Source organism: Pipra filicauda, unplaced genomic scaffold (assembly GCF_003945595.2).
Source record: "Pipra filicauda isolate LSUMZ 115617 unplaced genomic scaffold, ASM394559v2 scaffold141_size4267151_pilon, whole genome shotgun sequence".
In the NCBI taxonomy this organism is placed as follows: Eukaryota; Metazoa; Chordata; class Aves; order Passeriformes; family Pipridae; genus Pipra; species Pipra filicauda.
The window spans coordinates 1,171,534-1,194,089 of record NW_024103896.1 but is presented as its reverse complement, the minus strand read 5'-3'; the positions used below and the strand labels follow the sequence as shown (position 1 = coordinate 1,194,089).

General features: G+C 42.1%; 1 protein-coding gene across 2 annotated transcripts; it reads right to left on the bottom strand.

Moving 5' to 3' along the window:
- Positions 1-1,823: 1,823 nt before the first annotated feature.
- CTSC (cathepsin C) lies at positions 1,824-20,491 on the bottom strand. 2 transcript variants are annotated; one of them, XM_027744613.2, is made up of 7 exons: positions 20,386-20,491; positions 19,299-19,444; positions 9,168-9,334; positions 8,599-8,754; positions 6,376-6,491; positions 3,719-3,850; positions 1,824-2,961 (listed from the first exon to the last, which is right to left on the bottom strand). In XM_027744613.2, the coding sequence occupies exons 1-7, from the start codon at positions 20,447-20,449 to the stop codon at positions 2,459-2,461; spliced, it is 1,284 nt and encodes a 427-aa protein (XP_027600414.2). In that variant the 5' UTR covers positions 20,450-20,491; the 3' UTR covers positions 1,824-2,458. The 2 variants fall into 2 exon arrangements, with proteins under 2 accessions (XP_027600414.2, XP_027600413.2); XM_027744612.2 differs by lacking the exon at positions 20,386-20,491 and adding an exon at positions 19,986-20,322.
- Positions 20,492-22,556: the final 2,065 nt, after the last annotated feature.

The following is a 22,556-nucleotide window of genomic DNA, read 5'->3' as shown; positions in this document are numbered from 1 at the left end:
CATTTCCATTTTGTTGGCAGTAGTTAGTTTCCAGTCTTCTGTACTCCTAAGCCAAGCTTAGTCCCACTCTGCAACTTCTGAGGAGCTGAAAGGATATTAGTGGGTGAAGCTGTGTCACAGCCTGCACCATCACAAAGTAGAGTGTGGAACCTCCTCACTCCTAAGGTTTATCAGTTCCTGCAATTGCATCCCTTTTGGCCTGCAGGAAGGAAATGCTCTGGCTGATCTTCAGCCTGTGGCTCCTGAATGTACTTTCTGTACTTGACCCACAGTCCCAAATAAAAGTCGAGAATCCAAGTATGTCATATTGGCCACATATCAGCTCCATCAAGCTGACTGACATTCCTCTGAGCAACTCTGGAATACAGAAAACAAGGATGTTCCCATAACTGCAGTCAGCCGGAGGCAAACAAATATGTCTGATGACAGTTGCTGGGGGCAGTGATGGTGACAGACCACTTTAGGAACTCTCCCATCTTCACAATAGCACCGGTGCAGCTGCCACACACATGCAGTGACAGACAGAGGTGGGAATGGCTAAGAAAACAACACACAGTATTATTCAAAACACATGTAGCTAACATGATATAATGCATGGTGAATAGTAAGTGCTTTTACATTCGTAGTGTGCCATAGGTGTCAGCAACGGTTTTATGATGAGTTGATTTCCTAATGGCTAAAAGACAGTAGAAACAAACATCTAGCTTTTGTATCCTTATTCTCAAGCTAATCTCACGTGCTATTAAAGAAATCCAAGAACCTAGCACAAACAAAGCCATAACTTCATGAAAATACCTGCTTATTAAGAACTGACACTTCCAAATGCACAAGATATTCAAAATGCATTATCTGTGTAGTGAAACCACAGCGACCCCACAGGTAGTAGGACAAACCTGCAGGTCACCTACACAAAGACAACAGTCTTCTGCAAGGAATTTACTTCTCAACGGGCCTCTCAGTTTTCCAGTAACACCAAATAATCCAAGTGGGAAAGAACAAGTGCCCTGGTCTTCCCCTGCCCCCCAATTCCCTCAGCTAAAACAATCCAATGCGGAATATGAGCTATTTTGGAAGTCCTTGTTCCAATTCTGGAAAAACACAAGTTCTAAATTTCCAATATTGACTTGATATTTTTTGGCAGGGGGTTGAAGAAAGCCAAGTCTATGAAGCTATCCTTCCCCTGCCCCTCAACTTGAGCAAACTAGAGTTACGGAGTTCCCGTGAAATTCTGCTACTGTAGTAAAAGGGAGTTTTCCCCTGTAGGTTAAATGAGATATTTTGATTACAGACGACTTTTCCATTTTTCTGTATTTTATAAACTTCCCTACACCTAAAAAAACCCACTTATAAGACTGTATGTTGCATAGAAATGCTTTGGTCACATTTTAACAGGTTACTAAAGAAGTCAACTTCTACCCATGAAACAGGGGTTTTATGCCACTCTTGTTTACTCAGGTGGAGAACAGCAAAGACCAGTGCTGTGTTAACCAAGTACTTGGTTAATTCCAAGTGTGGCAATTCTCCCCCTCAACTCTATTTTTCTACCCTGCATATTTGAAAGAAATAGGGCAACAGATTAACAGAGAAGTCTAAAGCAAGATTACTGGGGAATTAGCAAATTTACTCAATGAATTGTCCCATATCCACAGCCTGGACAACTTGCTCAATGCTGTTGTGGTATCTCAGCTTCAGCTGTAAGATTATTAGTTCCTCTCTTCTCTCATCTTCCTTTCCCATCAGTTTATATCCTGCTGAAGCAAAAAGTTCTTGACAAGAAGCTTACAGAGACAGGTCACCAAAGAAGCAATTTCTTCCACAAGAACTAACTCCTATAGGAGTGGGGTAATTTTTATTGAACTCTGAAATGATCAATTGCAAAGCACAGCAATAAAATCCAGAACTGGAACATTCAGTAACAGCCTGAAACATAGACTTGATTTCTATTGTCATAAGGGTTTGACATGCAGTTTTCACAGGACACTTAAAGCTTTAAAATTTCCTTTTAATCAGTGTAATTGCCCATTCCCTCCCCAATCCACACATTTGTTCTAAATTGCAGTGACTTCCTGATTTCTGAGAAGTAAGGCACTACAGTGTCCTTTCAAAGCAGTTACAGATTACCACAGCAGAGACTTCCCTCTGAGCTCTGAAGGTCAAGATTGTCCATGGAAAAAAATGCAACTGGTAACTGAAGATGTATATCTAGTGATGAATAACTAATCACCACTGCTACCAAAACAGCCATTCTATGTCATCTACCATCAGACTCGAGAGGAAGCCTTCAGTGCATAGAGCAGAATTAACAGTGTTCATCCTCTCACATAGGGAAACTGCTCTGTTCTGGAAAAATTCATTAAAGCTGTCCTGTTCAAGCTAGGGGACAGATTTTAAGCATAGTCTTCAACAACTGGTATGTTCATATGGCTCAGGACAAGGCACTGGATGAAGACCTCTACATTTATAATTTTGCAATAGGAGTTGCAGCCACTGCAATGCTTTCAATTGCACATTCATCAGTGCCACGGCGGATTCTGAAGTAACCATCTTCTCCCCATGAGGTGCCCCAGCTGTTCTTCACAATCCAGAATTTCTCACCACTTTCTGGGTCTGCACCATAGCCCACCAGCAAGACAGCATGATTGGTCAATTCAAAAGGATTTGAGTCATCTTGCAGCCCAGTATGATGGTAGATCCCCTCTTTATAAAGCATGAAATCATTATAAACCTCAAAGGCAACAGCCATTGGCCCATGCTGAACAAGCTCAAGTTTCATCAGGGCTTCATTGCAGCCTCCATAGAAACCACCAACGTAGTGGTACTCTGAAGTGTAGTAGTGGTAACAGCTGCGTTTGAAAAGGCATGGAGAATCTTGGGCTGTGTAAGGGAAGCAGTCCTCTTCCACCACACCAAAGTCTTGGACATACTTTCCAGCAATGAGATATGGGAAGCCACCATCACAACCTAAACAAAAAAAATATGTGCTTATTACCTCGGAGAGTTATTTGAGGTGGGAGCCTCTCCTACTTATATCTTTTGGAATACTTTCAGATATACTATTGAACATGCACTGCAGAGACCCAGACAATCCTAATATTCTAGTTAGCTGTAGCTAGCTTTCTGTAACACACAAGGCAAAATTCCCATTTGTGGGAACTATACTGGGAACGTTAATACATAGACCCCTTTCTCATTCAGTTGCTCCTGACAATCCCCGTCAGGAAGAGCAGTTAGTTACATGCAGCACAAAGACCTGACTAATAAGCATACAGTCCTCCAGAAAGCTTGAGTCATTGCTTTTGCTCATCTCCCCCTCCTTGTATGCTCCTCCTCCCTCTAAATATGCTACTGGAAGGATATTTAGTTCCATTCTTTCTAGGAATACATTGCAATTTAGCTACATTTTGAGCCCTACTCCTTAGATATTCCCCACGTCACAGGTAGATCTACCTAAAATCCAGTAACATCCCAAGCATGAGGCCACCTGCTCCTTATTCAGTCCCATCATCCATCCCACAAAGAGGTGGACTGACAACTCTGGAATTTTTTCCTGCAATCTTTAAAAAAATAAAAAAGTACTATAAAGTATAGCCTGCCAAAAACTTTATGAAAAAACTAAATTGTGTGCGATGGGGAAGGCACAGAAGTTTTTAATATACACTGTCCTTCTGCAGCATTATCAAAACTTGAAAGCTGTCGTTGTAAATACCAGCACACTTACCCTGAGAATACTGGCTGCAAGACACAACCTGCTGCGGACTAAAGATCGGTTTCTGAGTATTGTTTGTAAGGATACGTATTCTTGCTTCCAGCATGCCCATGGAGGAAAATGCATAACAGCTGCCACATGAGCCTAAGAAGGGGAGAAAACGGAACCATGAAGAGCAGTCAGTAACGCAAACAAGGCTAGTCACCTACAGTCAGGTACAACTAATTCCTAGAGTCCACTGAGTCAAAACCTACCAGATGTGATTAGAAGTTAAAAACCAATGGAGCAGAAACTTTATATCTACATTTAGCTTTTAAGCACACAATTAAAAAAACCACTTCTAACAACTTCTGAAGGAACACAGAGTTTATGCAAGAATAAGAGACAGCATACTGCTCTTCAGTGTTTTTTTCAGCAGTACCTTTTAAGAGCTATCCTATTATGCTATTCCTTCAGAATGAACCTAGAGGGACCGCATTACCAGGGCAGAGAAGTCTCAGTCTACCGCCTCAGACAACAACCCTTTATGGAGTACATATGCTAAGTGGCAATGAACTATTTGAAGTGAATGCTGACATTATTGTTCTTATTTCAACCTACCAATGGATTTAGTCCTGTAATCTCCAGTTGAAAAAATATTCCACCTCTCCAGCTACCCCTAAAACAACCAACTTTTAGAGACTAGTAGTATAAATAGAAGTTTGATATAGAGAATTCATCCCAGCTCCCCTTGCTTTCCAAGGGCACGTAACTGTACGCTGGCTTTTCAGAGGCACCCTAACTTCCCTTTGGTTTCCTGGCAGAGAGTTAAGTCTCCTTACTTTTGCATCAAAATTTAGTATTGCTTCTAGCTTTAGGCCTCTTCACTTCCTAGGACCTTCCTTTCACATATAAAAACCTTTAGAAGTGGAATGACAAGCATCACAGGGAAGAACAATTACTTGGATGGGGTCCTATTTTATCTACTGATTGTCACCAAGGTCCATGATTTCCTTTTGTTTCCTGACAGCAGGAAAGTCAAATATTGCAGAGCTATGAAAACAAGGGAGGCCTGAGGAACAAAACAAAATACTTTCTCTTGAACTGTGTGGGTGTATAAAAGCACAGCTATTACAAAAGCAAGATTTTGTGAAATTGCACCTTCACTCAGACGTATCTCAAAAGAGAAGGGGCAAAATCAGCCTGAACATGAACACTCCTTTGCCCAGCAGGGTAAAGTGAAGCAGTGAAAGATGCCACCCACTCACTATACAGTCACAGCATCTTAGATGGGCCACACTGAACACTTTGTTGCATCTTGTGTGCAAAAATGTAAAAAATACAATTCACACAACCATTTCAGTCCATTGGATTGGCTGCTAAATTTTTCTCCTGCTACCCCAGTGGCATTTATGAGGCTCACAGACTGACCTCTTTTGGAGGTTTTGTTTGTGTGTGGGGTTTTTGTTTGTTTATTTTTCTTTTTAAAGCCTGAAAGCTAAAATACTAATTTGATAGAACGGAATGGATATTCCACAGACATTTAACATACTCAGCATGGACTTTTAGATTACAGGAAAAGTGTAGGAAGCTTTATTATTGGAAACAACAGAGTAGCTCTCATTTAGAGAAACTCTGAAGCAACATACCGGAGAAAGGGTAAGTTTGGAACTAAGTGTTCAATTGTCTGGCAGCTAAAAGAGCCTTTGGTATATTCACAGTTCACACCAGGAGAAAGTAGAGGACTCACACCTACACAGGACCATATAATTTCCTGTTGCCATCTTCCAGTGATGCAATGTATCAGCTTGCAAGCTAGAACTCCCACAAGCCTTCCTATGCTTCTTCTGCTACCAGGAGCCCAGCTGGCAGAATAACTAACCCATAAATGAGGGATCAGTGATTTAAGTAACTCCTTCCCCACCATGCTAATGTTATGTTCCTTTCCCCAAAAAGTTGTAACTAGATAACTACCAGAAGATGCAAGTTTATTTGGAAATGGTAGTTCAGGCAAGGGACACATTAACTGAGTCCACTTCTGGCTTCCATTAATTCAGATCTAACCATCTAATTCAGGTCTCTCACACCACAGTGCTATAAAAGCACTTCCTACAGAATACACATATACCAGCATGGTATCCTTTTTATTCCACTTTAAGCTAAATAATTCCCTATCACAGGGCAAAGAAAAAAAATAGTTTTATCAGTATTCTATATTTATCAGTGTCCACAATTTTCACAGAGACTAATGCCTCCTCTTGCAACTAACCATTTAAGTAACTCCTAAATTTATCAGGAGGCAATATAAGCAATTTTCATGGGTTTATTCATTAAAGCTGCATGATAATTTGCCATCAGCAAGAATTAGGGAAAGGGTTTGATGTACATCAGTTCAGTGAGTGTACAGAAAACTGTGGCTGAGATGGATTGGACAAAACTTGAGAGCTGTCTTTATACAGCGTTCTGTGATAACTGGCCTTCACTCCAGCAAGCTACACTGCTGTCTGGATAAGCCAGTACCATCACCTATTTCAGTAGTGTTGGTAGCCAGGACTCCAACCAGTTTCCACAGGTTATTCATAGTAAAGGTGCAATCTCTCAGCTGTAAGACACTTCTTGCTAACAGCAAATTATGAAGTACATCAAAAGAGCACTAGAGCATTTCATTCAGAGCTTTTATTCATTTTTACCTTGATTCCGAATAGGGCTGACATAATTGACACCATTCACATTTCTCCAGTCCCAGGATTCTGGCAAGCTTGAAACTTTTTTTAGTAATTCAGGTGTTAGAGGTGCAGGCTTTGGTCTAAAGAGGAGAAAATGATTTTGAGAAACATACCATGCTCTAGACAAGGAAACAATTACATAACACTCAGTTTTCATCTTTTGGCTTCTACTAGTTGGACTTACTTCACACTATGCAATTTGAAATAGTCACCATCTAAATTGAGTGGGTGTCAATCTGAAGAGATTAGTTTCAGCAGGATGCAAGACCTACTCAAATATGCTCCCTGACGGAACTATATTATGAACTATCCACTGCTGAGGAATACACATTCAGTACAGGAAGCTCAGTTTGCAAGCTGCAGTGCCAGCTGCAGATTGAGTTCTGAGTGGCCCAGATGAGAGGTTGTGAACTGCCGACCCTTTGCATAACCAAGGGCCTGGGGACCTGCGGCCAAGCCACACCGGACACTCAGAGACACGGCAGGAGCCGAGGAGTCCAGATTTTCACCGCTTAGCCTGTGAGTGGATAAAAGCCCCAGGGTTTCTGTGTTTGGGGCCCCTCCACAGAAGTACCAGCTTAAGCTGTTATTTTGTTATTTAGTTATTGCATCAAGATTAAATTATTTTACGTATCTGGACATCTGAGACTCTGCTATGGGAAACCCGGAGTCAAGCCAGGAAGGAAACCTGGTCTGACTGCGTGAGTGTGGGCTCTGTAGCTGCAAAGGGGCCTCGGTTCCAGCTCAGGTGCTGTGAGAGTGACTGCCAGAGTGGCTTCTGCATGGTCAAACAGGGACGTTTCCTTCACATCTACAAGCTGCTGAGGTCAAATACCTTTGTGCTCATCTGAAGTGCTGAGGGACACTGCAACACAGTTCTGCAGCAGATATTTTACACCTCTGCTATCACGAGGTATGTAAAATATCTGACTGCAGAAGGCACCTTGTCTTGGCAGCATGCACTGACAGCAGCTACAGACTGTTTAACTGCAGACAGACATGGCTTACATCAACACTTCACTAGATGTAGTACCACTTGTCTCAGAAACTTCTCTGGAGCAAGTTTTTACTGTGACTATTGAAGAAGTATTGAATGTTACTTTCCTCATTTACCACTTGCAGCCAAGTGATGTTCATACATCAGCAAGCCAAGAGCTTTCTGTATTCAGCCTTCACACAAACCAATGCTTGTCCCTAGGTGCCATTCACAAATACCAGACACTGGAATCTGTTCTGAAAGCAGGAGAGGGCCAACCAAATACCATCATGGCACTGTATGGGTGCGACAGGTTATTGTTACCAAGTAGTTTACTGTATTTGAAGATGATCTACAAAGTGAGTTCTGTCTATATGATGAAACCATGATAATTTGCATAATTATCCCACACAAATCAGCAGTTTTATTGTAGAGTAGGACCTTCTTCTACAACACACAATTGCCACAGTTTGGAAAACTAAGTAGCATTCCTACTCACAGGAATACCAAGAGTGAAAAAAGCAAAAATGCCAAGAAGGTAGAAAGCTGTAAAGAAGAGAATCTTTAGATCAAAGAACTCTAGTTTGCAAATTAATCTAGAGGATGATGTAGAAATCCCCATTACTGCTCTCTGCTCAGTGATCTGCAAGACCCTGAAGGCATTCTTGGGGCTGCTTTCATGCTTCTTCAGTGAGACACTACTCCTGTTAGAGCATCCTGTTGAAGGCATGGCAAATTATCAAAGTAATCAGGGAATTCCCTCAGAAATCTTTAATATTTATGTTTAATGGTAGAATGCAGTTCACTGCTTTCTAATTGCAATTATGAACTAGCAGAACCAGGACAAAGTACAAGCAGAAACTCCTGACTGTGGCAAACAGCTGATGAGCAGACACGAGAGTGAGATGACAACCGAGACCGTCCCACTTCTTCCCTGCACATACGAATTCAGCAGCGAGCTACTGGGCAAGGTTAAAGGGTAGGTTACTCTATTTGTCTCAACTGCTTGAGATGATAGATGCTCACAATAATCATTCAAATGAAAACTATGTTGGGACCCCATGACTATGAGCTGGAAGGCCCTGAAACTTGATTAAACATCTGACCTACAAGCCAAAATACAGCTAGAAAGCGCCAGGACAAATATAAGCAGAGTCTTGGCAGCAGCGAAGTTTATGGCAAAACAAAAGGTTTTGTTTTGTTTCAACTACCTTGAAGCTCTGGAATAGAGACCCCCAGCTCTTCTAGTTAGTTCTTCCAGGGCAAAATGCTCATACTCCTTGTATCTTGCTGCTCTCCACGACTTCTGATGAGCATTGATAGCATTTACGAAATCAGAGTTGTGCACATAACGCCTGCCTGAAAGTCTGCAAACAAAAGCAACCAAATAAAACAGTAAGAAAAGGACAGATTGAAAAATAAAGGTGTTCTCTAAACTCAGTATGTAAAAGACTAACTCTGGAAGTGTCTTGTGGTAGGTACTGATAAAGAAACATGGAAATATTGGATCAAGACAAGGTTCCTTAAACTTGAGACTGACTAGATATAATCATCTTGCTTAGACATGCCAGTTTTGTAACTGAGCTTCGCCACGGGAGAAACTCTGATGTGATAGGCACACGCTCCTCTGTTTTAGTGCATTCAGGTTTTATTTCCAACATTATAACTGGTATTAACTTTGCCTTCAGTAATGGAATTGGTCCTTAGGGTTTTAGTTAAAACCTGAAGGACAGTTATGAAACATTTTATTCCAGTAAAAGCTCACTTATCTGTTGCTTACCTTCCCCTGGGCTTCTGGAGAGGCAGCTCGTTTATGTGAACATCTGAAGGAGATGAAGTAATCTTCTGTCCAATGAAACAAGCCCAATTGTGGCCAAGTACATCATGTACCCATCCTGGTAGAGTCTCATTACAGTAGCTGGTTACATTCTGGCCTTCTTTTTTGTACTGTAATGTGAAGAAGTTATGCTGGTGTTGAGCAGATGCATTTGTTAGCCTAACAGCAGTTCCCCACCCACTCAGCTGCTTCTTGCCTGTGTTTCAGAGGAAGTGACCAAACATATACTCCAGAGGTTAAGTAGATAAATGAAACTGATACTTATCAAATCACTGCAGAAGACAATCAGGTTGTGACTTGCACTATTAGCAACAAAGCATGCATTAATATCAGTATCAACTAACAGGTGCTAGTTGTTTGGGTTCAACAGTTACTTTCTCAGCAAGATGCAAAAGACCTCTTAGTACTTACCCTTCTCTTCAAGGCCCTGAGGTTTGTTGCTCCACATATGTGACTAGTCAAGCTAACTCTGGACTACTTCAAAAGTTTGAGAAACTAGGACTCAAACACAGGAAGGATAGCAAGTTTCTCTCATCCAGTAACCTCTCAGGGAAACATGTACTATTTCTATATTTATTTGTGTGTAATTTACGTACTGTTTTTGTTTTACAAGTCAGAACCAAAGATGAGACTTCCTGCAACTGCTTAAAGCTTGAGCTGTGATGGTACAGCATCAAGAAACAACTTCACGTGAACTATCAAAATGAAACAGTATGAAATGATGATCCATTGAGAACAACTCATTTAAAGTTGGCAGTGAGGAGAGTGTTACTAAGGTCTCAAGTCCTGAGTCCTAACACTTCCCTGTTCACACAAGTCTTCATTTTAGTACTGAAGACTAATAATGTTACGTATTCAGTAAAATGTGTCTTCATACAACAGTTAGCACTAACACTTTACCCAGCTACGTAAGTTTTCTGAATTAGCAATTCTTTGACAGGCAGAATGTCTCAGGATGGGGCAGGGGGCGTGTGGTTCTTTACTCATTACTCATCTCTTAAGGTTAGAGCCTGTTTTGTATTAAACTACAAAGGAGTCTGAAAATCCCATGCAACAGAAGCTTTAACTTTACTCTTCTAATCACAAAAATAGAATCCAAGTTTCCTAGTCCAAAAATACTTCCTTAAATCTCATTGGAATTGCACATGTACAACAGTACAGGGATTTTGGAACTATGTTTCAACAAAATGCTTGCTCAGCTTCTTTACTGAAGAAAGTGGTGGTTTTTGGTGACGGAAATGCCCCAAGATGGAAATGAGTAATTAAAGAGACAGGGGGATTGTGACTCTGTACAGGTTTTGTGGGAAATCTGAAGGAGAACATGTAGTGAAATAATTAAGTTTATCGATCAAAGGAATAAAAGGCTAATTCTCTGTTTTAGAACAGGAATTTGCTTTGTCCCCAGTCTGGAGGTTGCAGAGGCTTCATATCTACACTCCTGCTTGTCTAGCAAGGCAAGCAAGTTTGCCGACTGGAGCAGCATGGGGGCACTAGGAAGCTGAGCTGTTGCCTTGCTCTATTCATCTTCTCTTATTGTGCAGGACTGTGCAATATAGGATATAACTACACTTGGCCACATAGCAAGGGTAAGGTCCAGAGACAATTTGAGAAATACCCTCTTCACAACAGGAGTGCTAGAAATCCAGACACCCAAAAGCAACAGGTTAGTGACTTTACATCTGTAATTTACTGTGAGATCACTTTATTGGCTCTACACGACAGCATTAAATTAATACCTGTCTTTTTTATGTAAAAGTAGCCACAGATTATAACAAGACCAAGTACAGCTATTCTCAATAAACACAGGCCTTCAATCTAAATACGTGAAGATTAGAGGAACAGGCCTGCTTCCTGCAACAATCAGACACATATCCTGCCTAGTATACAGTTATACTGAATTAAATTAAAATTAAATTAGATTTAGGACTTAACTCGTTGCCTTTTTTTTCCATGAAGACATCCGATAACTAGCAAATTAAAACAACAAAATGCCTTTTTTTTCTGTTTTGTTTTTCTCTCCTAAAAATCCCTGTCCTTTCCCAGGAGATCAAATTCATTGCTTTTTTAAAGATGTAGATAAACCAGAATAGCATTCACAACATTTGTGCAACTTATCTTTCGGGACAGTGAATTTAGCAAGTTTCTTACACTGTTCTTTCAGTCCATACATATCAGCAAAACTAGGAAGGGGGTAAGAGGACAGTCAGTGGCAATGCCTCAAGACACAAAAGCCAATTTCAGACAGTCTGTGTAGAAGCCTAAAATTAGGTAATTCAAATCCTCTGTAGCTAACTTTTTGTAGACTGGCAGACTATGAGCTACTACTGAACTGACTTTAAAAAGGGGACACAGAGACTTTGAGACCATAGCACATCAAATGATACCTGGATGAAGAGAATTTAACCTCAAAGAAGCACAGTCAGCTAGGAAATGAAAATATACCCGGAAGGTCCCAATTTGCCTTTCCCCCCCGACTTGTAATTGAGAGCCACTGATGCAGCGAAGTGACCGAGAAACCTTTAAAAAAACTCCAATATTTATGCTTCATTTCTACAAGCCAGTTAATTACCCATTGAACCACATGTTAGAAGAAATAAAATGGGGTAGCATCGTCATAGGTGCCATGACAATGACACCCACTGCTTACTACCAGAAAGTACACCACCAAATTAGCACATCATTTCTAAAACCACAGGCAGCATTTCTTACTGCTACCAGTGAAGGTCTGAGAGATTTGATCTGGCAAATCTGATTGTACCAGTGTAATGGTTTTAGAGGACTGACTATGAGTATGCCTGCCCAAATAACAATCATACAGGGACACGGCACCACTGCATGAACAACAGCTGACTCAGCTGGACGTGAATTTTAACATCAGACCCCAAAGAAGCTGCCAGCACAGCACCTAAAACATCCACAGAACCCATCCTGTAACAGCATCCTTCATGAAGGACAACAGCCAGACAGCTCTGATCACCAGCAACTGCTGGACAACTGCTGCATGCATTTTCTCTGCAGACCTAAGATGATGGTTTTCTTTTCTGAGTTAATAAGAGACCACTGCAACCATGCCACGTGGTAACTTCATCAGCCAATGCTCACATCCGCAGCATTAAGTAAACTGCATCCAGTGATCTGACCAGTCTAGGACAACTCCTGTAAAAAGGCACCAAATATATTCAACAGTTCCAATTCTGAGGTTTAAGCTTTAATTCTATTTCAAATGCATATTTTTCTCAAGCCTGACAACTCACACGACTTTGCCTAATGCCAGAATTTAGCCAAGCCACTCCAACAACATTAACCTTAAAAGGCTTCATGTAACTAGACTTCGAAGACTGCTGTCAGATACTTGAACCCCAGGTAAGGTTTTTGGTGCAGTATACTTTTAATAGCATCTTTCCTGTGTTGGTCATCATGACAATCTATCTGCATATTCACTTCTAGTCCTGGTAAAAAAACATAATTGTTTAAAGCTTTCTTTAAATCTTTAATCTCACTAAGGGGAAAGCACAAAAGGATGGAGACCTTATTGGAAACGTTATTTTAACAGGGATTCAGCAGTGCTACAAACACAGGCTGCCCACCCATCCCCTTTTACATCTAATGTTCTCAACTCAAGCAGTGCTTGGGCAAGAAGCCAACTTGAGTTCTAGGGGGCCGGACTACCCTATACACTTAGAGGACTTGGCAATCACCAACCATAGGAAGTTCAACAAGGGGAAGTGCCAGATTCTGCACCTGGGATGGGGCAACCCTGGATGTACGTACAGACTGGGCAATGAGATGCTGGAAAGCAGTGCCACAGAAAGGGACTTGGGGTCCTGGTTGACAGTAAGTTGAATATGAGTCAGCAGTGCCCCAGCAGCCAGGAGGGCCAACCATGTCCTGAGGGGCATCAGGTAGAGCGTTGCCAGCCAGTTGAGGGAGCGAATTGTCCTGCTCTGCTCTGCATTGTGGTGGCCTCACCTCGAATACTGTGTTGCAGTTTTTGGGCACCACAATATAGGAAAGATATTAAGCTCTTACAGAGCATCCCATCCTAAGGAGGGCAATGAATATGGTGAAGGGCCTTGAGGGGAAGTCGTATGAGAAGCGGTTGAGGTCACTTGGTCTGTTCAGCAGATAAAGAGGAGAAGAGGAGACTGAGGGGAGACCTCATTGCAGGTCTCATGTACAACTTCCTCATGAGGGGAAGAGGAGGAGCAGGCACTGATCTCTTCTCTCTGGTGACCAGGGACAGGACCCAAAGGAATGGCCTGAATTTGTGTCAGGGGAGGTTTAGGTTGGATATTAGAGAAAGGTTCTTCACCCAGAGGGTCACTGGACACTGGAACAGGCTGCCCAGGGAAGTGGTCACAGCACCAAGCCTGACAATTCAAGAATCATTTGAACAATACTCTCAGGCACATGGTGTGACTCTTTGGGATGGTCCTGTGCAGGGCCAGGATTTGGACTCGATGATCCTTGTGGGTCCCTTCCAACTTGGCATATTCTGTGATTAAGCCTGGTGGAAAGACTTATCACTCATTTGTTACCAAATTTACAAGTGTGGCTATGCATTTTAATACAGAAAGCACACACTGAATTAGAACAGAGTTGCAGACTTGCAGATGCCCTACTGTACAAAAATACAGAAGATTATGTTAGCAGAACAAAGTACTGCATCTTGCTACCTGATATAAAATGCAAGCAAGTATCAACTGTAGGGGCATTTTCTTTACTCTAGAGAACATTCTCAAATTCTGAGACCTGTGCTTTCAGATTTACACTTTAGGGAAGCAGCAGTTGCACACTGCCAGTTAAGGGAGCCCAACTAAGACAGGTTAAAAGTTGACTTTCAAGTGATATGTAGAATGATTAAATAGCATTAGCAGCTCTAGCACTTCTACTTTAGCATATGAAATGAAATGAATTCAGGGGTTTTTTTTCACATCTCAAAATTTAAACATAAACTACTGTCACATATCGAGGCTGGTTATTTCAGAACGGTAGTCCTTGATTTTAACCAAATTTGGGAGCATTGGGGAAGAGAGAAAAGGATGTGACAAAGATATCACTGAGTCAGTCTGGAAAAGACTAGTAACTTGAGTGGTGGAATATTCTATTATCTACTTCTTTCTTTTTGCTGAAGTGATTATACTGTTTCAAAATGAAAAAAATGCCAGAGTTGTGGTTTTTGCTAAAGGACATCTCAGAAGTCAGAATTAGTACCAGTTAGCTTAAGGTACAAACAGCAAGAACCTTACAACACTGTCTCCCTCAAAGTGGTAGTCTCAGCAATAAATACCTTAAAGCTATAAATAATTGAAATTAGTTAGCCTCAACTTTCCTTTCAGCCTCACTCTATCTTTTTATGTTATGTTGTTTCTATTTCTTTTGCCATCCTTCGGGGAAAAAATAAAAACTTTAAAGCCTCATATATTGCATAGCCCTAAAGAATCCTTGTGTCATCCAGCAGAAGCACATGCTCAAGCTTCTGCTAAGTCAGTAACTAAATTCATATCCAAGTTCAGTATAGGGATGTTTCAGCAGCACACATTAAACAAGAGTATTTCTGTAAAACAAACAAGTTACTCTGTGCTGCAAACAAACAGCAAGAAGAATAACTATGACTTGTCAGAAGCAGAATGCAAGAATACAGTAGGATGTTGCATTTAACTTGGAAAACTTAAGAGAACAGTAATACAATGATAGTTAGAAATAAAACACTGTTAGAGTTTCTTTACTTAAGATACTAAAGCAAACTGAGGAAAAAATGCATAGATAAGCTCACTCAATCCACTCCTTTGGTGTATATAATCATTTCCCCACAGGCCCCAAGTCAAAGAACAACTAACTTGTAATGGTAGTGAGGCCCCACGAAAGTCTTAGTGGATGTCTGTTTAGCAAGCCACAGGAACAAAAAGCTTAATAACTCACTGACACATGCATCATCCAACAGGCTGTGTCTATATATACACAGTACAGTAGCTCTGATAAACCCACCACTTAAGGCAAGCTCACAGCATTCTGGTCAGTAATTAATAGCTTAATTTTTTAACATGAAGCAGAAATACACCAGAAGTTCAATTAGCACCAGTGGCACTTCTATGCCTGAAACACACAGACTACACTAACGGCTTAAATACTGCTCTTCATTGTGCCAAGCAACTCCATCTCTCTTCAATGTCAGAACAGGAGCATTACAGAATACAAGTTACAGGACCATAGTATATAAAAAGGATGTTTCTTCTGCCCTGTCACCATGATGAGGTTTTAGCCACATAACTTTAGCGCAACATAAAAAGAATTTGAAACTGATGAGCAGCCTTTAAGCAATAAACACTTGCTTGACAAGCCCAAACCCACTACTATGGAAAGAGATATGCAAGGCTTTCTGTATCATGGCTGTTCCAATACCACAACCCACTCCATGAACCAAGAAATTATTCCACAATCAAGCAGTAACTCCAGAACCACGTTCACACTCTAAGGTTACTTCAGAGTGAATTAAGTAATTTTACCAAGTAGAAAAAAATACAGCAAATTACTCCATATTAAACATATTAGTTCTTTCTTATTGTAGAGCAAGAGGCTACCAGCAAAGAAAATTCTTCCCTTCCATGAATTCCAAAGGGACTTTGTCTTATGACCTTTCAAATACTCAACAGTGATCAAGGCTAAGCAATATACTATGAGATTGCTTTTACGCTTTCCTCTTACTGCATTTCCAGAGAGGAAGGCCCTTGCCAGTTAGTATTATAGTTTACCCTTTTTACTCAAAAGGCTTCTCAAGTATGACCAACACTAAGCAAATTAAGTCTGCTATGTTTATGTTACCTTCAGGTGCAAATGGTAGGAGTATTTTAAACAATAGGCAAACATTGTTCAAAAAACTCTGAAGCCTGCATTGAATGGAATATATTACTTATTCCCTAAAAATTTTAGGGTAGAAGATGATGAAAATCGTCTTACAAAAGAATTAGTTGCATTTGAAAGATAAAACCACATTTCTAGTTTCTACCAGGACTAGACATTTTGTATTTCTATTTCATATGTAATGCAGTATTTACTGGATTAAAAGTAAACAGATATGCACAGCTAAATATGTCACAAAGTCAAACAGTTTGTAAGGAACCACTTCCTCCCTCCAAGTCCCCACTGATGGTTGTGAAGTAAGAATTTTGGAGATAGACAGCATTGCATGTTGTTGCCCAATAACATCAAGTAGTTATCTGCAGCAAAAAACCGCAATTATTAAGTGCTGTGGTATTTCCTCAGCCTTCTCAGACATTTTACATGCATCTTGGTAATCTATTGTTTCCTTTAGAGCAGGAAAACTAATAGATGGTAACCGAATTTGGCTCTAATCCTCTCTATAATGTCTAAGAAAAGAAGTCTTTAAATTAAAGATGTCTTGCTGATGAATTCCCGACTACTGAACAATGAGCCAAACAAGCTTGCCATTTCTCAGTACCAAAGGTGACTGCAAAACTAACAATTAATGCATTTGCTCACAAACGGCTAAAACACATACATGATTTGACTGGCCTTGTTTTGAGCAACAAGGTGAATCAGATGACCACCAAAAGTTCCTTCCAACCTAAATTATTCTATAAAAGTTTTGGCATATTGTTTTAAGATTATTGATTACTTGACTTAGTGCTCATGTTCTGGGATGTATTTCACAAGGTACATCACAAGCAGAAGCAGATCCTTCTCTGACTCTCAACTGTCTTCAAGTTGGCTCCTAACAGATCCATTTATGTTCCAGAGCAGGCCACACACTGTTTCTATGATTGCACTGCTCACATACAAGAACTAATTTGATAATCAGCACCTGTTTCACTGCTCAGCATACTGGCTTGTAAAGCCACTCTGTATTTTAGTGTAAAAATATCAGCTTAAGGATTCCCAGTCTGCTAGTTCAACTATATTCTCCTCAAATGAGTTCAACAACTGCTGAATTCTACCTGCCAGACACGACACCTCAAGCCTGAGTTCATGGAAATACTATAGCATAGTGTTCCACCGTCCTCAGAGGCAGCAATTCCTGCTACTTTTGAGGGAGGCCCTCCCACTGTAGGTAGGCTCATAGATGTGTCCCTGCCTAAGAAGTTTCAGAACGATTCTGCCCAATTAGACTACCTTTCAGTGTCCATACAGTTTTTGGTGTATCACCTGCCAAAGCTATGAGAAGTGCACATAGCAGCAATTTAATTTCACTGTCTTATACAGATGAGAATGTCAATCAGGTATTTCTCTCTCACACAAGTATAAGACCCCGTCTTATTTTTAAAAACTGCATTCTTATTTTAAAAATTTACAGTTATAAGAGTGCACTAGTCTTGACAGTCATTTATAGCAGCTGATATAGTGCCACATTTTTAACTTGTGAAGAAAACAGTGTTGATAATTCAGAGGTGTTTTAGTTATTGTTGAGCAGCACTTACACAGCATCGAGGCCTCACCTGCTCCTCAGAGAGCCCTGCCAGCAAGTAGGCTGGGGGTGCACAAGAAACTGGGAGAGGACACAGCCTGGACAGCTGACCCCAACTGACCAAAGGGATATTCCATGCCGTACAATATCACGTATAGAAATAACAGTTGAGGAAAGAAGGAAAAAAGAGGAACGTTCAGAATCATGTCATCTGCCTTCTTGTGTAACAGTCACGCATGATGAAGAGCCACTTCATGGAAATTGCTAAAGACCTGCTTACTGGTGACAAGTAGTGAACGAATTCCTTATTGTGCTTTGCTTGCCTACACAGCTTTTGCTTTACCTGTTAAAGTACCTTTATCTCAATCCATGAGTTTTTGCACTTCTATCCTTCCAATTCTCTCCCCTGTCCCACTGGGGGGGAACAAGCAAGTGGTTGATTGGAGCTTTGCTACTTATCAGGGTAACCCCTATCTACACACTGGGGTTAACCTAACCCCCCATTAGTTATGTTAAACAGCCTACACAGTCCTTTACCTTACATGAGCTCAAATTGACACACAGAAAGCTGCAAGGAACTTGTAGTTAAATTCAGGCCTTGTACATCACTTCTGTTCAGTAAGGATTACAATTCTCCTGGGAGAGCAGATTATCACTTTTCTTAACATCTGAAAACACTGACTTTAAAACAGCTACTGTAAAATAAACCATCTATGATGGCGCCTAGAAAGACGATGTAAAGCAAAAGTAATTTCTTCACCCTCCTTCTACTAGTGAAGGTTCAGTGATTTTGTGCTTGGACAAGGCCTAGGTGTTTACTGCTGACTCATCTGAAGCCAAGATCATGCTTCCTGAAAAAACCAAGAAACATGTTCACTGTTCCTGCCCAGGACTGCATTCATCAACTATTGCAAAACATATGTCTCCCAGGTAGCAAAGTTATCCTGCAGAGATTACTTCAAACCACCCTTCAGACTCACAATGCCACTCACTGGGACAGCAGCAGAGCACTCCTTTAACAAGAGAGTTTTCTCCTGTCTACCCCCTGCCTGCCATCACTGTTTTCAGCTTGGTATGAAGTCATTAACAGGGACTGGAGAAAACAGTATTACTCCAGATGAATAATTATAGGCAGCATAAAGGTTCCTGAGATATTAAAGCAGTATTCTGAAATAAAATTTAAAGAATCCTATAAATCCTTCAGCAAGGAGAACAGAAGGCTCCAAAATTTCCATGCATTAGAAAACATCTTTAAGGAAAGATAAAAGGAATGGTGTTTGCTATTTCACATGGGTCCACAGTGTCAAGAAAAGTAAAAAAAAAAAAAAGAAAAGAAAAAAATTCTGGCTACTAAAAGAGTTAGTTTCATGAAGGCCTACAATTGTTTCAAGCATGCCAAGAAAGGAAAGCAGCAGCAGCATCTGTAATTTTTTTCAGATAATGCCCAGTATGGGCATTACTCTCTACCCAGGCACTGATAACTGTTTCCTTATGTTAAAACAATTCTTTGTCTAGTAATCTAGGCAAATCTTAGAATCAAATATAATAAGTGTCCCAACTGACCTACCATGCCACTCAGGGACTGAAGAGAAGCCTAACTATAAGCCATTTTAGCAACAGCCAGTGATCTAGTACACACCAAGTTAACTCACCTTAAAAAATGCAAACCACTTGTAGTCATTTATCACAATTTCAAAGCCTTGATTGTAAATCAAAGTGAAGAAACCATAGTTGCCCAGACTATCTTGAGCCACATCTAACTTCTGAAGGTTGACAAGCACCTTTTTCTCCACAGGCCCTAAAAGAAATACAATCATTACAGCATGATTACTGTGTGGAAGAGATTAAAAGCTAAATAGTAACTCCCCGCTACTATTATCTCCTCGCGGGTATTTCCACGGGGCGCGGTATTTCCAGCTCTCCGGATGCTGTCAGGCTCCCCCGACAGCCAGCTCTGGCAGCCGGTGGCTTCCCAGGAGGTGCCAGGTGTGTCGCCCAGCACAGCCACGCTCTCCTCCTGGTCACAGCCACTGCCCGGGCAGGCTGAGCTGGGCACGGAGGCACCTGTGAGGGGCAGTGAGCAGGCAAGAGCCGTGGGGCTCATCAAGAGGCCTAGTCGAGCCCTAACCGAAACAAACAGAAGTGGTCAGATGCACTTCCATGCAGGAACCCGCCTCCTGTGCCGGCTCTGGGTTCTCCCGGCACGGAGCCGCCGTTGCTCCCACCCCCCCCCCCATCTCCTCGGGCTCCCCGGAACACCCTCTCCCCCTCCCGGAGCGGCTGTGGGCACCCGGGGCTCCGCGGGGAAGGGGAACTGGCCAGGGCCGCCGCGGTCTCACCCGCCTGCGAGCAGTTGCCGTGGCGGCCGCCGGCCCGCCAGACGCGGAGCTCCCAGGCGCCCAGCAGGTCGGCGAAGGAGCAGTTGGCCGGCGTGTCGGCCACCACGGCCGCGGGCGGCGCCGCCAGCAGCACCAGCGCCACGGCCCCCAGCGCCCACCCCGCCATTGCACCGCGCCCGCAGCCGCCGCCTCCGCTGAAGTGGGCCGGGATGCCTCCACCTCCCCGCCCCGCCACCTCCCCGCCCCCGGGGCCGGGCCCGCCCCGGGCCGGCTGAGCTCCGCCGGGAGGGGCAGGGCCTCCTCCACCCCGGAGGGTGTTCATTCCAAACGGCGTCCTCTGCTGCGAAGGGCGCCCGCGTCTCCAAAGGGCATCCTGCCTCGCAAAGGGCATCCTCCTCACCGAAAAGCATCCCCCGCCCCAAAAGTTGTCCTCTCCGACGGGAGTCCTCCTGCCCAACGGGCATCTTCTTCCTCAAAGCCCATCTACCTCCCTGAAAGGCATCCTTCCCTCAAAGGGCAGCCTCCTGCCCAGATCCCCTGTACCGCTACCCAGCCTCAAGCCTGGGCACTCGCGAGGTCCCCCGCAGAGGGGCAGCCGGACGAGGCTGGTCCCCAGGGTCACTGCAGGTCTTGCTGCTGTGGAGCATGAGGGTTCTTGTTCGCCGTGGGTTTAGCGGCACAAAGTCACTCAGAGTTTCTGAAGCAGCCTCACGTCATAGCCGGGAAGCCATGCGGCAGCAGTCCTGCTCGGGATGTAACCCAAAAACCTGTACCATCTTTGAGACCCTTTGTACACAATAGCAGTCAACAAAAAGCATGGAAAATCCCCCCTGAAAGTGGAAGCTTCAGTGATCTGCAAAATCCCGCACATCCAACAACCGGAATGTTTGCAGGGGACAGGTGTCGTCTAAGGCAGAGATGTCTCCACCAAACTGTGAGACTCTGAGTGTAGCCTCCGAGTGCACAACTGGGTGTGCAGGGAAGTGGTTCTTCCGCTGCTGTCTCTCCAGATGCAAAATGTGCCTACTTTCACATCCCCAAAGATATATGTGCAATCAAGAAGTCTAAAATACTTGCTGATGAGTAAATATACCCTAATTTAAAAAAAAGAATTATATATAAAAAAACCCTTTCCAGGGAACAATAAATACATATAGTATGAAAATGTTGGCTATGAAAATGATGCACTAGCTTAACTACGGATATAAATTTATAATGAATTTTGTGTGTTAAACTGGTATAAATCTACATGTAGATGCTCATCACAGATTTCAACAGTGCAGCTTTAAATAACTCACTTATGAGCTAAACTAGGTTTAAACTATGTGTCCATTTTTTTGTAATTGATTTAAATCAGGGGATTAGGAATTATATCAGTAAATTTTAACTGATTTAAGTAATACATTATTTTACCACAGTCACTTTGCTTTTATTCTGTCTTCTCAGCCTTTTGGGGAAGGATTAATTTGACACTTTGCTGCTGACTCTTAGAGCAACCAGCTAATAGATGTTCTTATTCAGACTAGCAAAGAGATAAAAACCACATTGCACTTGTCTAGGGACTGTCTTTTAAGGATCCTAAAGCACTGACTTGGTTGGGAAAGCAGAATTTCCTCCATTTCACAGACAAGAAAATAAACGCTGCTTCAATTCACTAAGACTGTGTTGTCTAATAGGGTTATGGTATTAAAAAACAGAGCTCTAGGTTGTTTTTTTGCAAAGGCAGCTACATTTTGCTGGACATGCCATAGAAGTGCATGCACCTTGCCATTCCTGATCAAACCTCTCTAATGAAATGCGGCTATGCAGCACCCCCCTTTTCAGAGAGCAACCCAAACATTTCCAATGACCTTAGAAGAAGGAGGTCTGTGTTACAGTTATTCCTGTTTTATTTGCAAGAGCAGAAAAGGTCTGTGGTATCTCCATCTCATCCCCATGACACTGGTTGGATGATCCTGCCTCTTTGCATTTTGCAACGCTTTGAGCCTCAATTTTCAGTTTCAATTTGTAGCCACTGCAGTGTCATTGTGCAGAAACATATGGGTTTCTCTAATTGCCTTGGAGTTACAATAGATAATTGAAAATAGAGGTGTATTTTACATAATGAGGTTGTACAATGGTCACTGAGAACAGGCTGAGATGGTTCAGTCAGGCCTATTGAGTCACAATAGATAATTGAAAATAGAGGTGTATTTTACATAATGAGGTTGTACAATGGTCACTGAGAACAGGCTGAGATGGTTCAGTCAGGCCTATTGAGTTCAATCCAGTTCTGGTCCTTAGCTGTAATTTATTTTACCTGTGTAAAATAAAGGCAGTCCCTGTGCTTTCTCTCCAATAGTAATTCTGAGCTAACTACTTCAGTGGAAAAAAGTCTTCCCAGCTCACAAGCAATGACATACCTGGATTTGTCAGTGAAATACAGCCTTAAATTATTATTGCTCTGCTTGTGAGACTCGTAGGACATCTTCTGTGTTTGGTGACAGACTTGCCCTTTATTGTTATGCTCAGGTAAGCTGTTACCTGTTCTCTTGAAGCCAAATTGTTATCAAATAGTTTATAAGACCTCCC